The 14,086-nt window shown below is 44.5% G+C and overlaps 1 protein-coding gene across 1 annotated transcript in view; it reads left to right on the top strand.

Moving 5' to 3' along the window:
* STXBP3 (syntaxin binding protein 3) overlaps positions 1–14,086 on the top strand; it is a 110,417-nt gene that overhangs the window by 54,601 nt on the left and 41,730 nt on the right. The window contains exon 14 of the mRNA XM_089688699.1: positions 8,684–8,790. Coding sequence (XP_089544825.1) covers positions 8,684–8,790 — 107 coding nt within the window. The remainder of the gene's footprint in view (positions 1–8,683; positions 8,791–14,086) is intronic.

Here is a 14,086-nt window from a genome sequence, read left to right as displayed (position 1 = left end):
GGTACCCGCTCCCCCTCCCTCCCCAAAGGTCAGCAGTCATCTGTACTGTCCGCAGTCTCTGGTCATTCCTGTGCTTTCCGCAGTCTCTGGTCATCTCCTGTACTGTCCGCAGTCTCTGGTCATCCCTGTACTGTGTCCGCAGTCTCTGGTCATCCCTGTACTGTGTCCGCAGTCTCTGGTCATCTGGTCATCCCTGTACTGTGTCCGCAGTCTCTGGTCATCTGGTCATCCCTGTACTGTGTCCGCAGTCTCTGGTCATCCCTGTACTGTGTCCGCAGTCTCTGGTCATCCCTGTACTGTCCGCAGTCTCTGGTCATCCCTGTACTGTCCGCAGTCTCTGGTCATCCCTGTACTGTCCGCAGTCTCTGGTCATCCCTGTACTGTCCGCAGTCTCTGGTCATCCCTGTACTGTCCGCAGTCTCTGGTCATCCCTGTACTGTCCGCAGTCTCTGGTCATCCCTGTACTGTCCGCAGTCTCTGGTCATCCCTGTACTGTCCGCAGTCTCTGGTCATCCCTGTACTGTCCGCAGTCTCTGGTCATCCCTGTACTGTCCGCAGTCTCTGGTCATCCCTGTACTGTCCGCAGTCTCTGGTCATCCCTGTACTGTCCGCAGTCTCTGGTCATCCCTGTACTGTCCGCAGTCTCTGGTCATCCCTGTACTGTCCGCAGTCTCTGGTCATCCCTGTACTGTCCCCGCAGTCTCTGGTCATCCCTGTACTGTCCCCGCAGTCTCTGGTCATCTCCTGTACTGTCCCCGCAGTCTCTGGTCATCTCCTGTACTGTCCCCGCAGTCTCTGGTCATCTCCTGTACTGTCCCCGCAGTCTCTGGTCATCTCCTGTACTGTCCCCGCAGTCTCTGGTCATCTCCTGTACTGTGTCTGCAGTCTCTGGTCATCTCCTGTACTGTGTCTGCAGTCTCTGGTCATCTCCTGTACTGTGTCTGCAGTCTCTGGTCATCTCCTGTACTGTGTCCGCAGTCTCTGGTCATCCCTGTACTGTGTCCGCAGTCTCTGGTCATCTCCTGTACTGTGTCCGCAGTCTCTGGTCATCCCTGTACTGTGTCCGCAGTCTCTGGTCATCTCCTGTACTGTGTCCGCAGTCTCTGGTCATCTCCTGTACTGTGTCCGCAGTCTCTGGTCATCTCCTGTACTGTGTCCGCAGTCTCTGGTCATCTCCTGTACTGTGTCCGCAGTCTCTGGTCATCTCCTGTACTGTGTCCGCAGTCTCTGGTCATCTCCTGTACTGTGTCCGCAGTCTCTGGTCATCTCCTGTACTGTGTCCGCAGTCTCTGGTCATCCCTGTACTGTGTCCGCAGTCTCTGGTCATCCCTGTACTGTGTCCGCAGTCTCTGGTCATCCCTGTACTGTGTCCGCAGTCTCTGGTCATCCCTGTACTGTGTCCGCAGTCTCTGGTCATCCCTGTACTGTGTCCGCAGTCTCTGGTCATCCCTGTACTGTTAATTAGTTTGCACTACTGTACGAGTTGTTTTTTCTAAACCAAAAGCTCGATATTCAGGTTTCATTGCAGTGTTGGCACTTTGAAAGAAATAAGTTGGTTTTGGGTTGCAGTTTGGGCACTCGGGCTCAAAAAGGTTCGCCATCACTGCTCTAGGATATATATTTGAAAATGGATCAGTTGAGATCCTAAAATGCCAGATGATGGTATGTCATATGGCAGTGATCGGGATGCTGGTATGGGGTGTGGTGGTGATCAGGATACTAGCATGAGGTATGGTGGTGGTATTTCAGTATCCAGGATACTCCTTATGGGGTATGGGGGTGATCAGGATGCTGTTCTGAGGCATGGCTGTGATCAGGATGCTAGTATAGGGTATGATGGTGATCATAACGCTGGTATGGGGTATGGCGGTGATCAGGGTGATGGTATGGGGTTATGGCAGTGATCAGGACACTGGTAAGTGGACAGGTGATCAGGATGCTGATATGGGGCATGGCGGTGATCAGGATGCTGGTATTGGGGTATGGCGGTGATCAGGATGCTTGTATGGGGTATGGCAGTGATCAGGACGCTGGTATGGGGTATTGCGGTGTTCAGGGCACTGGTATGGTGTACAGTGATGATTAGGGCACTAGTATGGCATATGGCAGTGATCAGGGTGTTGGTTTGGGGTATGGCGGTAATCAGGACATTGGTATGATGTATGGGGGTGTTTTGTGCGCATTGGGACAGGTGACAGGGCCTTCCTGCATTATTTATTGTTATTGTGGGGCAGTGATCAGGGGCACTATACTGGGGCACTGGGGTGGCTGGCATTGCAGTGTGCGAGTGTACAAGCAGCCTGACAGGCTGCTGTATACTCACACACTGCAGGATTGCTTCTATCTGTTCTGACACTGAGAGCAGAGAGAAACTATCTTTACTTTCAGTTTCCAATGTTTACTATGTGAGTGCTGTGATTGTCTGGGCGACACACTGATCACCGAACTCTGGGGTGCACACTCTGAGCCATGCACGAGCCATCGATGCGGGCTGATGTACAGAAACGTTAGCCCGCATCGGCACTGCTTCCTGTCTGCCATCTATATGCAGTGGGCGACCGGAAGTGGTTAATTTTTTTAAGCAGTGTGTGTATATGTATATATACAGTGGATATAAAACGTCTACACACCCCTGTTAAAATTTAAAAAAAAAAAGAGAGACAAAGATAAATAATTTTTCCACCTTTTAATGTAACCTATAAACTTGCAAAAACACTCCAAATCTGTCATTGCAAGAGCATCTCCTGTGCACAGCCCTCTTCAGATCACCCCACAGAGTTTCAATCAGATTCAGGTCTGGGTTCTGGGTGGGCCATTCCAAAACTCCAATCTTCTTCTGGTGAAGCCATTCCTTTGTCGATTTGGATGTATGCTTTGGGTCGTTGTCATGCTGAAAGATGAAGTTCCTCTTCATGTTCATCTTTCTAGCAGAAGTCTAAAGGTTTTGTGCCAATATTTGCTGGTATTTGGAACTGAGAGAGAGGTTTGCTGAGCATATTGCGGTTTAAGACTCCTGCCATTTCTCTTTAATCCCATCAGGTCCAACTGAGGTTCTTAGTGTTTCATTTGCATGGCAAAGGCTGTTCATTTAGCAAAGGCAATGTGCAGTTGGTAAATAAGATCATTTAAAGAAAACAATGTGTAACCACATATACAGAGGATGCTTAAAGGAGAAGTTTGGGGTTTATGAATAAAAACATTCGTACTCATCTCCATGGTACAGCATTGTTCTGATGCTACAGCTGTCCCACATCTGCTCTAACCCAGATAACTGAGCGATCACATGACTGCTGATCGCTCAACTTTCAATCTGCTCAGAGTGGAGAGAAGTAACTGTCAGCCACTGGTCTTCATTCTGCTCCTCAAGTGATCACTGGAGCGCCAGGCGAGTCAGGAGGTGGTAATAACTGGCTCCAGGTCTTGGCTGCATGTGCACAGGCTGACCCAGTTGTTAATCATGCAGCTGAGTGGATCATGACATTATGGTCCTTCAAGAGCCTGGAGTAGTTCTGCCACATCAACTGACAGCGCTATCAGCTGACTCCTGGGTCACAGGAGAGCAATTATAAGTGCACCTTTTTGACCCACAAGAAAAGTATGCTCAAAAAAACTTTGGTCATACTTCTCTGCCCCCTGTAAAAGTGATCTGGCGACTGTAAAGCCTCTCGGATCACTTACATTACAGATTACCACGAAAAAAATTTTTATTCCAGAATGCAGCCATGATCCTGGTATAACCACTGAAACCCAAGACCGAATGGGTGCCTCCTATTGTGGGAAGTGGTTTAATACAATTTTCTGTTAGTAACTCCTGAGAAAGGCTATGTGTTAAATATGTGAGATAACAAACTCTCCTGTGGCACAATCCTACTATTCCTGAGCTCCTGGGTCACCCTGACTCAAGTTGGTGGGGCCGTCTTAGTGTTGCCTTTCACATGGTAGCTTTCTATCTCTTGATGACTTGAAGACCTGGTATAAGATGGCTAACAATTTTTTTTTTATAAATTTTTGCTGCTACATCATGCTATAAAGACACAATTTTGGGACTCTAACCCTCGAGCTCTTGGAATCGTCCTTGGAAATGTAATTGTCAGACCCCGATATTGCTAAGCTGGTCACTAATTTTTATTCTCTTCTCCAGGCAGCTGGGACTAAGCCTTTTCATATTTCTCATCATAAGTGGGAATGCTCCCTGGGCTGCTTGAAGAGGGTTGGAAAGAGGTTACTGAGGCTTGTCTTCAAGATCTCATCAGTACTGCTGATAAGTTCACTCAATTCAAATGTATCCACCATCTTCATTACACCCCTGCTAAGTTGGCCCTTATGGGCTTCAGATCTGCGGCCTCTTGTTCTTGTTATGGCCTTGAGAGTGTGGATCTGTTTCACATTTTCTGGGCCTGTCTTTTTCTGGGCTCTTGCATCATATTGGCAGGACCTCTTTGCCTTTTTTGATTAACACTGTACATTTGCCAGTTCCTCATACACCAGAGGTGGGTCTTTTGGGCATTTTGAATGATTTCACACCTCAGACTCATCCTAGAATATTAATACGCATGCTTCTGTTTTATGTTTGAAACTTGTTAAATTGGAAAACTACTAATTCGCCTTCTATACAAAGATTCTATCATATGGTTAATCTTGATCCACCTAAATATAAGTTGATCTACAAAGGTCGGGCTTGCCCTAAAAAGTTTAGGAAAGTGTAGCAACCCTGGCTTGACATCTGACTCTTTCTGGGTTGATATCCCACTATTTCAGTCATTGTGGCATGTTTCTACAACTTGAGATGATTCTTGTGCCACTGCCGTGGTGGATATGGGCTCTTTATTTCTTCTGATGTCTGAGTAGGAAGCGCACGTGTGTTTGGTTCTGTATGAGTGTGTTTTTGCTCTTGGTTTCTGTATTCACCATTTTATCTTTCTGTTTGCAATTTAAACTTTTTTTCTTTTCTTTTTTTTTTAGGGTGGGCTCTTCGTAGCTCAATACCAAATGGTTTAATTATTTTGCCCTTTTTACACCCTTTACTCTGTTGTTTTTAATTTGGGGCTCCTGTTTTCTTATTTGCTTATTGTAACTGTTGCCAAAAACAAAATAAAGTGTTACTAAACCCACAACAGTAAAGTCAGTCTGTATGTGTAGTAAAGCATGTGGAACCTAAGGGGTTAATCATCTGCATTACGTAAAAAGGCCATTTTGATCCTGATTGCTCTGTTCCTCCCCTTGTTTAAACAACCATCACTTCTCTCTTGATAAGACAGACATGACCGTAAGCATTTTGCACATGCTCAGTTTGGTGTGTATTGCTATAGAAGTTTTTTCTGTTTTTTTTTTTTTTGTTTCTTGGGAGAGTGCATGTGATCAGCACAGGGCCAATCGGCACTGGTTAGAGGTCAGGGGATCCGCATCCTCCTAGACCAGAAAGAAAACTCCTCCTACAAGCTTTAGCTAGTGCTTGGCTGAACACTGATAGAAGCCACAAGACTGCTCTAACATCTGATGAGAAAAGGTATTTTGCAGTTTATATTTACTAAAATAATTGCTCTTCCATGTTCTGTGTACTGTAGGAGACCAGATTTAGTGAATACAGGGTCCTGGGTTTGGTAACACTTTAAAATAAATAAAAAAAAAAAAATTGTGAGTTAAATACTCTGTCCTTATAAACTGTAATGTTCATGACTCCCCTGCTCCATATCTTCCTTGGGCTCTATACCCACTGTGTTGCAAATTAACAATATAGGGTGAGGCAGGCATTACTATTTGGTTTACATTGTCCAAATGTAACTGTCCAATGTTTACACTTCAATAAATATTGCTTGATTATCCAGTTGCCTACTGGACCAATTCTGACATTTTTCTTATATATGTAAAAATCTGCATTTTTTTTTTTCTGCTAGACAATTACTTGGAACCCCCAAACATTATTTTATTTTTTAAGCAGAAGCCCTAGAGAATAAAGTGATGAGTGTTGCAATATTTTATGTCACATGATATTTGCGCAGCAGGTTTTCGAACGCAAATGTTTGGGGAAAAAATACACTTTTACACTTTGCTGCTAAGCCAAGTAAATAGATACCAACCATGCCTTGCTTTAAAATTGTGCCAAACTACAGTACATTAAATTATCCATAGGTACCACTTTAAAAGCCTTTTACGGGTTACCAGTTAGGGAATTTTTTCTGCTTCTGTGATGTTTAGGAACTTTATTTCAACTTCTTGTACCAGAGACACATAAGAAGTTAGAGAATGATTTCCCTTATTTTGGGAAATTTCCTCTTAGGCAGTTGTCTCTGGAACAAGTGTCCCCATTGGAAGATTTACCCTTTATTTAGTTTTCTGGACAACTCTGAAAGTAGAAAAAGTAATAGAGGGGAGATTTCCAATGGGGGCACTAGTTCTGGTGACCTGGGGGTCCCCATGGAATTCCTTAATTTGCAGGGATTTTCTCTCACTTTTTGTTTTGTTTATGGGACAGAAAGTGAAGGGAAATCTCCCAAATGGGACACAGATAGCAAAAAGAACTGACAGGATCATAACCCTCCCTTACTCTATCCAAAATGAAACAAAACAAAAAGTGTTGCCTATAGTTCTACTTTAATTGAGAAAATATAAAGCTTTTATACTTACTTACAGAACCATTGGCTCCCGTTCACACTGATGCGACTTGTCATGCAATTTGACAAAGTCCAAAGCGCATGACAAGTTGCAGCCAATGATCAGCAATGGAGCTGTTCTAATCGGTGCGACACCAATTTGAAAAGTAGTTCCTGCACTACTTTTGGCAATTTCGGGTGCAACTTGCATATAGACACCTGTGCGTGAAGTCGCACAGATGTCTTACAATTTGCACCTGAAGTCGCATTGATTTTCGATTTTGAAATCGTGTGACTTCAAGTGAAGTTGCACGATTGCAAAGTTGTGTTCAGTGTGAATCCAGGCTTATGTGGTGTTGGAATTCCCATTCTGGATATTTTGCTGTTTCTTCTGATATCCCCAGGACGATTTTAGGTTGGGCAACAAGTAGCCTAATTATTGTAAATTAATAGTTTGCGTTTTGTTATACAATCATGGCCAAAAATATTGGCAGCTCCAAATTTCTGTCAGATAACCACTTCACCCAGAAAATTGTTGCAATTATAAATGTTTAGGCATTCTCATGTTTATTTCTTTTGTTTGTATTGGTATGACACAAGTGGAGAAACAAAGCCAAATGGACTGGACAAAATTATTTGTACCTTCTTGAAATAATTGCATTCCAGTTTCTGTAATTTGTAATTAAACTCACCTGTATCAATTAACCGGTGTTGACAATATAGAAATCACACCAGCAGCCAGTTAAAATGGTGAAAAATTTACTCAACCTTTCTTTTGTGTGTCTGTGTGCCACATGGAGCATGGAATAGAGGAAGAGCAACAAAGAATTGTGTGGGGTTTTGAGAACAAAAATTGTGAAAAAGCATGGACAATCTCAAGGTTACAAGTCCATCTCCAGAGATCTTAATGTTCCAGTGTCCACTGTGTGGAACATTGTCAAGAAGTTTACAACCCATGGCACTGTAGCAAATCTCCCTTTACGTGGACGCAAGAGAAAAATGTATCAAAGATTGCAACAAAGGATTGTTCGAATGGTGGCTAAAGAATGTTGATCAACTTGCAGACAAATTCAAGCTGACCTTCAGGCACAGGTTACAATTGTGTCAGCTCACACTATACTTCGCTATCTGAATGAAAAGGGACTTTATGGTAGGAGACCCAGAAGGACCTCACTGCTGACACAAACATAAAAAAGCCAGATTGGAGTTTGCCAAGACACCAAAATCCTTTTGGAAGAATGTGCTGTGGACAAACAAAACAAAATTACAGCTTTTTGGTAAAGCCCTTCATTCTACTATTTTTCAGAAAAAGAAATGAGGCCTTGAAGGAATACAGTCCCTACAGTCAAACATGGTGGAGGTTCACTGATGTTTTTGGGTTGCTTTGCTGTTTCAGGCACTGGATGTCTTGACCGTGTGCATGGCATTATAAAATCTGGAGACTACCAAAGAATTCTGGGGTGCAATGTAGGGCCCAGTGTCAGAAAGTTGGGTCTCCATCAGAGATCATGGGTCTTACAGCAGGACAATGACCCAAAGCACAGATGAAAAAGCACCCAGAAATGGTTTGGGACAAAGCGCTGGAGAGTACTGAACTGGCAAACAATGAGTTCAGATCTCAATCCCATAGAGTACCTGTGGAGAGATCTCAAAACAGCAGTTGAGAAAAGGAACTCTTCTAATATGAAAGACCTTGAGCAGTTGGCGAAAGAAGAGTGGTCCAGAATGCCAGTAGAGGTGTAAGAAATTTATTGATGGTTACAGGAAGTGATTGGTTTCAGTTATTTTTTCCAAGGTGTGTTATTCCAAATATTACATTGAGGGTGCCAAAAATTTTGTACAGTCAATTTTTGGAGTTTTAGGTGGAATGTGTCAGATTTGGCTTTTTGTTTCTCCACTTTTTTGTTTCATACCAGTACAAACAAAAGAAATAAACACAAGAATACCTAAACATTTATAATTGCAATTTGTTTTTTATAATTTGTTTTCTGGGTGAAGTGGTGCATTACCTGACAGAAATGCATGGGTGCAAATATTTTTCACCATTACTGTATTTTTTTTATCTATTTATTTTTGTTTACTTTTATTTAAAGGGACAACACAGGAGAACTTAGACCGACTTATACAACATGCTAAGATTGAGAGTGATGGAGATGTGTTGAAAAACTGGAAACTTATTGGTGTTCCAGTTGTCTCAAAGGTAAGGAATTTCCACTATAAAGATAGCCTAGCTAAGAGTTGTGTAACTGGTAGGATATTTTTCTAAAGGTGCCTATGGATAGAAAAAAACAATTCATTGCCAAATCAAGTGGGTAATAGTGAAACTAAAATTTAATTCAATGTGCCTGTGGGCATGTTGTAATCTTTAGACACCAGGTGTAGCTGATTTTTAGGGAAAGCTTACATCTCTTAGGCTAGCCATAGACTAGTCGAAAACTAAACTTTTTGTTGACCAAAAAATGAAAATGGTGCATACAATTGTGCCATCATTTGTTTTGTTCTTCTGAACCAAATCCAGCATGTTGGATCAGGCACGTTTGATTGCGACACAAAAATCTTGTGTCGCAGCTAGCACACTAATGATACAAAAGACGAAGAATTTGCATTCAGTTTTTTGACTTGTCTATGGCCTGCACTAGGTTGTATTTTTCCATCCAGTTACAGGTTCCTCTGAGATTATAGCAGTACCACAAGTGTCCAAGTGCTTGAATGTGAATTCTTAGCTAGTATATGATCATGCATGTTTATGTTGCAATCATTGTAAAGGGTAATTTCTCCTATCACCTTCCAGAATGGCACACCTGAGATAAGAGGCTCCTCCCTACAGGAAACACAATCAATTTATAGCTGTTAAAAGTCCCCTCCCTTCCCCTTGCCCTCCAGTATTGATTGTGTTTCTCCCTACATCAGAACGCTTGTTTTTTGTGACCAGAAGATTGGGGAGGGTAAGATGCTACCCCTGTGAGGCAGGAATAGGGAGGCTGGGGAGGGCTGAACCTGCAGGGTTATTCCTTCTCACAGGGCGCCCCCACTTGGCACCAGCGCTCTGGTCACAGGGGAGTGTGAACCGCCGCTGTACGGTGCAAAAATGCCGCCCAGCTGCTGTCTCCTTCTGTCCCACATGGTCTTCTGTACCATTCGGCACTGGAACAGGAAGAGGAGGCGTGCACTCAAAGCCTCACTCTGGATCCTCCAATCCCCCCCCAAATTAACTATATATTAAAGCCCAGCAGCAAGAGCAGGATAGGAAGAGGGAGAGAGAATAAGCAATTGGTATTCCTCTTCTCTCTTTCAGAATTCCCAGGCGGAACCCAGGAGGCTCCTGATAGACTGCCTTCTCTACCCATGAGCTCTCTCTCCTCTAGGAAATGTGGTTATTGTGGAGAGAAGCTAGCTAATTCCCATTCTAAACCATTTTGCTATAGATGCGCTAACAAGCTGGCAGGGAACGAGGCTTAAAGCTTGATGAAAGATTTCCTACCATCTATGCAAGTGCAGATGGTAGCCACCATCCAGTCTTTTCAAACCTCTGTGGCACAGTCTCAGGTCCCAGGCCCAGAGGAGCTAATCCCTAAGGAAGGCTCGTCCTCGCAGTAAAGCCTTAATTCCAGAGGGGGCCCAAATTTATTCCTCCGATTTTCCCAGATGCTTCCTCCAGCCCAAGCCAGGGATGAGGAGGAGAGTAAGGGAGAGCTGAAAAGTTAACCTAGATCAGACCACAGCTCAGGGGAGGAGGTGAACCTAGATCTGGGTAGTGAGGCAGGGGAGGAGGTTAAGCCTGGCAGGCACCTTCCTGCTGGAAGACCTGAAGGGGCGCCTTCAGGTGGTTTACGCCACCGAAGAAATCCCAGAAACCCTCAGAGAGACTTCAGCGCAGGACAAGATGTATAAGGGGCCTAGTTAAGGCCCATGCTAAGATGCTCCCCTTCCACCAATCCTTAAAGGATTTAATCCTACAGGAATGGAAGGATCCTGAAAGGAGAATGGCCAGACCTAAGACTTGGAAAAGAAGAGGAAGATAAATTCTTTTAAGCTTCCCAGGTTGGATGCCGTGATGTCGCAAGTTACCAAGAGATCTGATCTCTCCGAGGATTCAGGGAGCAGTAAGGGTTTGATGGAACAAAGGTCTGAATCCCTCCTGAGAAAGGCTTGGGATGCTAACACATCTGCCCTGGCCCCAGCTCTGGCAGCAGCCTGCATTGCCAGAATTTCAGACTTTTGGATGGAAAGACTGACCAAACACCTGTCTCAGGGGGCCAAGTCAGATGAAGTGGCAGATTCCCTCTCAGTAATAGGGAAGTCAGTAGACTATCTGGCAGATGCTGCGGTCAAAGCCGTTAAAGCCTCAGCCAAAACAGCTGCACTCTTTAATTCTGCCAGAAGGGCTATCTGGGTTAAAGCATGGGAAGGTGACATCACTTCGATGGGTAAAACTATGTAGGCTCCCTGCTGTTTGGCCCATGGTTGGACAATGTGTTGTCCAGGCCCTCCTGAGAAGGGTAAGAAATTCCCTGTTAAGCCCAAGAAGGAAAAATATAAAAAAAATTTCGTGGCCCCTCAGGGCAGAACCAACGGAGAGCCAAAAAGAACCAAATCAGAAATAGTGTAATGGGAGGGAAAGGCAAAGGAGCAATTTACTCTTTTCCTCCTCAGTCACCAGTTTTAAAGAAACCAAGTGACATCGGGGTAAGGGGCCGCCTGTCACATTTTGCCTCCCAGTGGGAGAAAATCTCACACTCCTACATCTGCCAACTAGTATGAGAGAGAGGGCTATCGCCTGAAGTTCTCATCTAGGCCCCCATAAATGATCACCCTAACCCGCCTTCCTCGGGACGCTTTGAAGAGGGGCGCTCTCTTGGAAGGAGTTCAGGAGCTGGCGGAACAATTGGTGGTAGTACCTGTACCCGAAAGCCAACAAGACCAGGGATCTTACTCCCTCAGGAATATACCACCTAATTATAAACATCAGAAACCTGAACAAATTTTTGGAGTACAAAAGATTTTCCATGGAGAGTATGTACTCGGTATGCAAAAATATTTTAAAAAAGGCCTTTATGACAACACTGGACCTCAAGGATGCCTGTTTACATGTCCCAATTCATCTGGAACATCAGGTATACTTTAAGGTTTGCGATAGTAATTGGGGAAGCAACAGCCCACTTGACAGTTCAGGGCTCTTCCTTTTGGACTAGTGGCCATTCCAGGGATTTTTACAATCCGAAGCATAGGCACTCCTGCACCTTCAGGGCGTATCGCTGATCCCCTATTTAGATGACCTTGGTCCCTCTGCTATCCAGGTGAAGGCAGATACGGGGAGGATGATCACCACCCTGGAGTCTTTGGGCTGGGTAGTGAACATTGAGAATTCCTTGCTGGAGCCGGAGCAGGTCAAAACCTTTTTTAGGCTACATGGACACAAGAGCTTAAAAACTTTCTACCGAGGTTCAACGTGTGGAAGATAGCCCTGTCAGTGAGGAGTCTGATAGATGCACCTTAAAGCTCCCCAAGGGAGGTCTTGAGGGTGCTGGGACTGATGTTGGCAGCCATCCCGGCTATTGTGTGGGCACAATTCCACTCGAGAGACCTGCAATTCTTCCTTCTGTCGTGCTGGGACATGGAGAAAGAATCCATAGACAAAAAGATGGTCCTCACTCCACAGGTAAAATCCTCACTAGAATGTTGGATAATCCCTGGAAATCTGCAGGGAGTCGGGCCCTGGGCACAGTGGGACCCCCTAATAGTGGTCACAGATGCAAGCTCCTGGGGATGGGGTGCGCACCTGGGGGGGGAAGTCAAAGACCAAGGTCCTTGGAACAGGGCAATTTCCCAGGGAGCTCAGAGCGGTAGGTGAAGGCTTTTGAGAACAGTATCTTGGGCAGGGAGGTTCAGGTCAGCTGCAACAAGGTAGGTCCGTTGCTTCAACCAAAGCCGAAATTCTTTCAATTGACAGCCTGGCTAGTGAGCTTCATATCCTAAAGAGTAAGGGTTGCTAGGACTTAGTTTTATAGACATCCTCCTCCTAAGCAGAAAGCTTGTAACTAGGAAAATTTACTAGAATGGAAAATCTTTTGTTCTTGGTGCAAACGGAAACTGGTATCCTCTACCTCTATTCCAATGATCCTGGAGTTTCTCCAAAATGGTGTTGAAAAAGGGGTGGCAGTGTGCATCCTTTGAGTACAAATTGCTGCACTTTCAGTTTTTCTTGACGCTAGATTAGCTAATCTAGCATCAAGAAAAACTGAAAGTGCACCCTATAGTTAAGCGGTTTTTGGTGACAAGGGAAAGAATTACCCTAGCCACAAAAGAGCGGTTTTCGTCGTGGGATCTGACCAGTATGCTAGAAGCCTTATCAAAGCACCCTTTTGAACAAATAGAGGAGATTCCCTTTAGGTTTTTGACGTTAAAATCTCCACAGCTAGAAAAGTTGGAGACCTACAAAATTTGTCTGTCAAAGAACCCTTTTGTTGACCTTGCCAGATGGGGTCACCCTTAGGCCAGTACCTGCCCAAGGTAGCTTCCTTATCTAATAGAACACGGGAAATAACTTTGCCTTCCTTCTGTGATAATCCCAGGAATGCAAAAGAAGAGAAATTCCACTGTCTTGATGTGCAGAAATGTCTCCTCACTTATTTGCATAGGTCTAAAGATTTTAGGAGGTCCGACCATCTGTCAATTTCTTATGTTGGACCAAGGAAGGGACTTCAAGCCTCTTAAGACTTCGGCCTCCAGGTGGATCAGACAAGCTATTGCCGTAGCTTATGAGAGTTCAGGGATCCCTGCACCAGAAAGGTTAAAGCTCACTCAACCAGGGCTATGGCCACATCCTGGGCAGAAAAAGCGGGGGCCTCCTGGGAACAGATTCGCAGTGCAGCCACCTGGTCCAGTCAAGACAACTATTGAAACCGTACCGGATTGATGTGCTGTCACAGCAAGACTTTGCCCAAAAGGTGCTATAGGCTGTGGTCCCAGCCTAAGGTAGGCCAGCGGTTACTTGATTATCCTCTCAGGTGAGCCATCCTGGGAGGTGATAGGAGAAAAACAACCGTTAGACTTACCGGTAACAGCATTTCTACGAACCTTCCAGGATGGCAGGCCTACTTCCCACCCTAGTAAGGGAGGAGAAGAAATGGGTGCCTATGTATAATGATTCCCCTTGTGGACCAGTTTCGGTAGTTACTTTATTACAAACTGGAGGGGACTTATAACAGCTGTAAATTGATTGTGTTTCCTGTATGGAGGAGCCCCTCATCTCAGCTGTTCCGTCCTTGAAGGTTCATAGAAATGCCATTACCAGTAAGTCGATCTGTGTTTTTTTTTTTTTGTTTTGTGTTTTTTTGTTTTTTTTTTGTCTTTGAGCACTGTCTTAATTATGTGACACCTGAACCCAACAAGACAACAGACTACATGTTTTATCCTATTGTAACTGTTCCTAATTCATTTGTGATATTAATGAGCTGGGAGGCGGAAGAAACATTCATGCGTTGTTGAAAAATCTG

This window comes from Staurois parvus, unplaced genomic scaffold (genome assembly GCF_062004578.1).
Source record: "Staurois parvus isolate SC_StPar_1 unplaced genomic scaffold, SC_StPar_1.0 ptg000450l, whole genome shotgun sequence".
Lineage (NCBI taxonomy): Eukaryota > Metazoa > Chordata > Amphibia > Anura > Ranidae > Staurois > Staurois parvus.
This window is presented reverse-complemented; position numbering and strand designations above follow the sequence as displayed.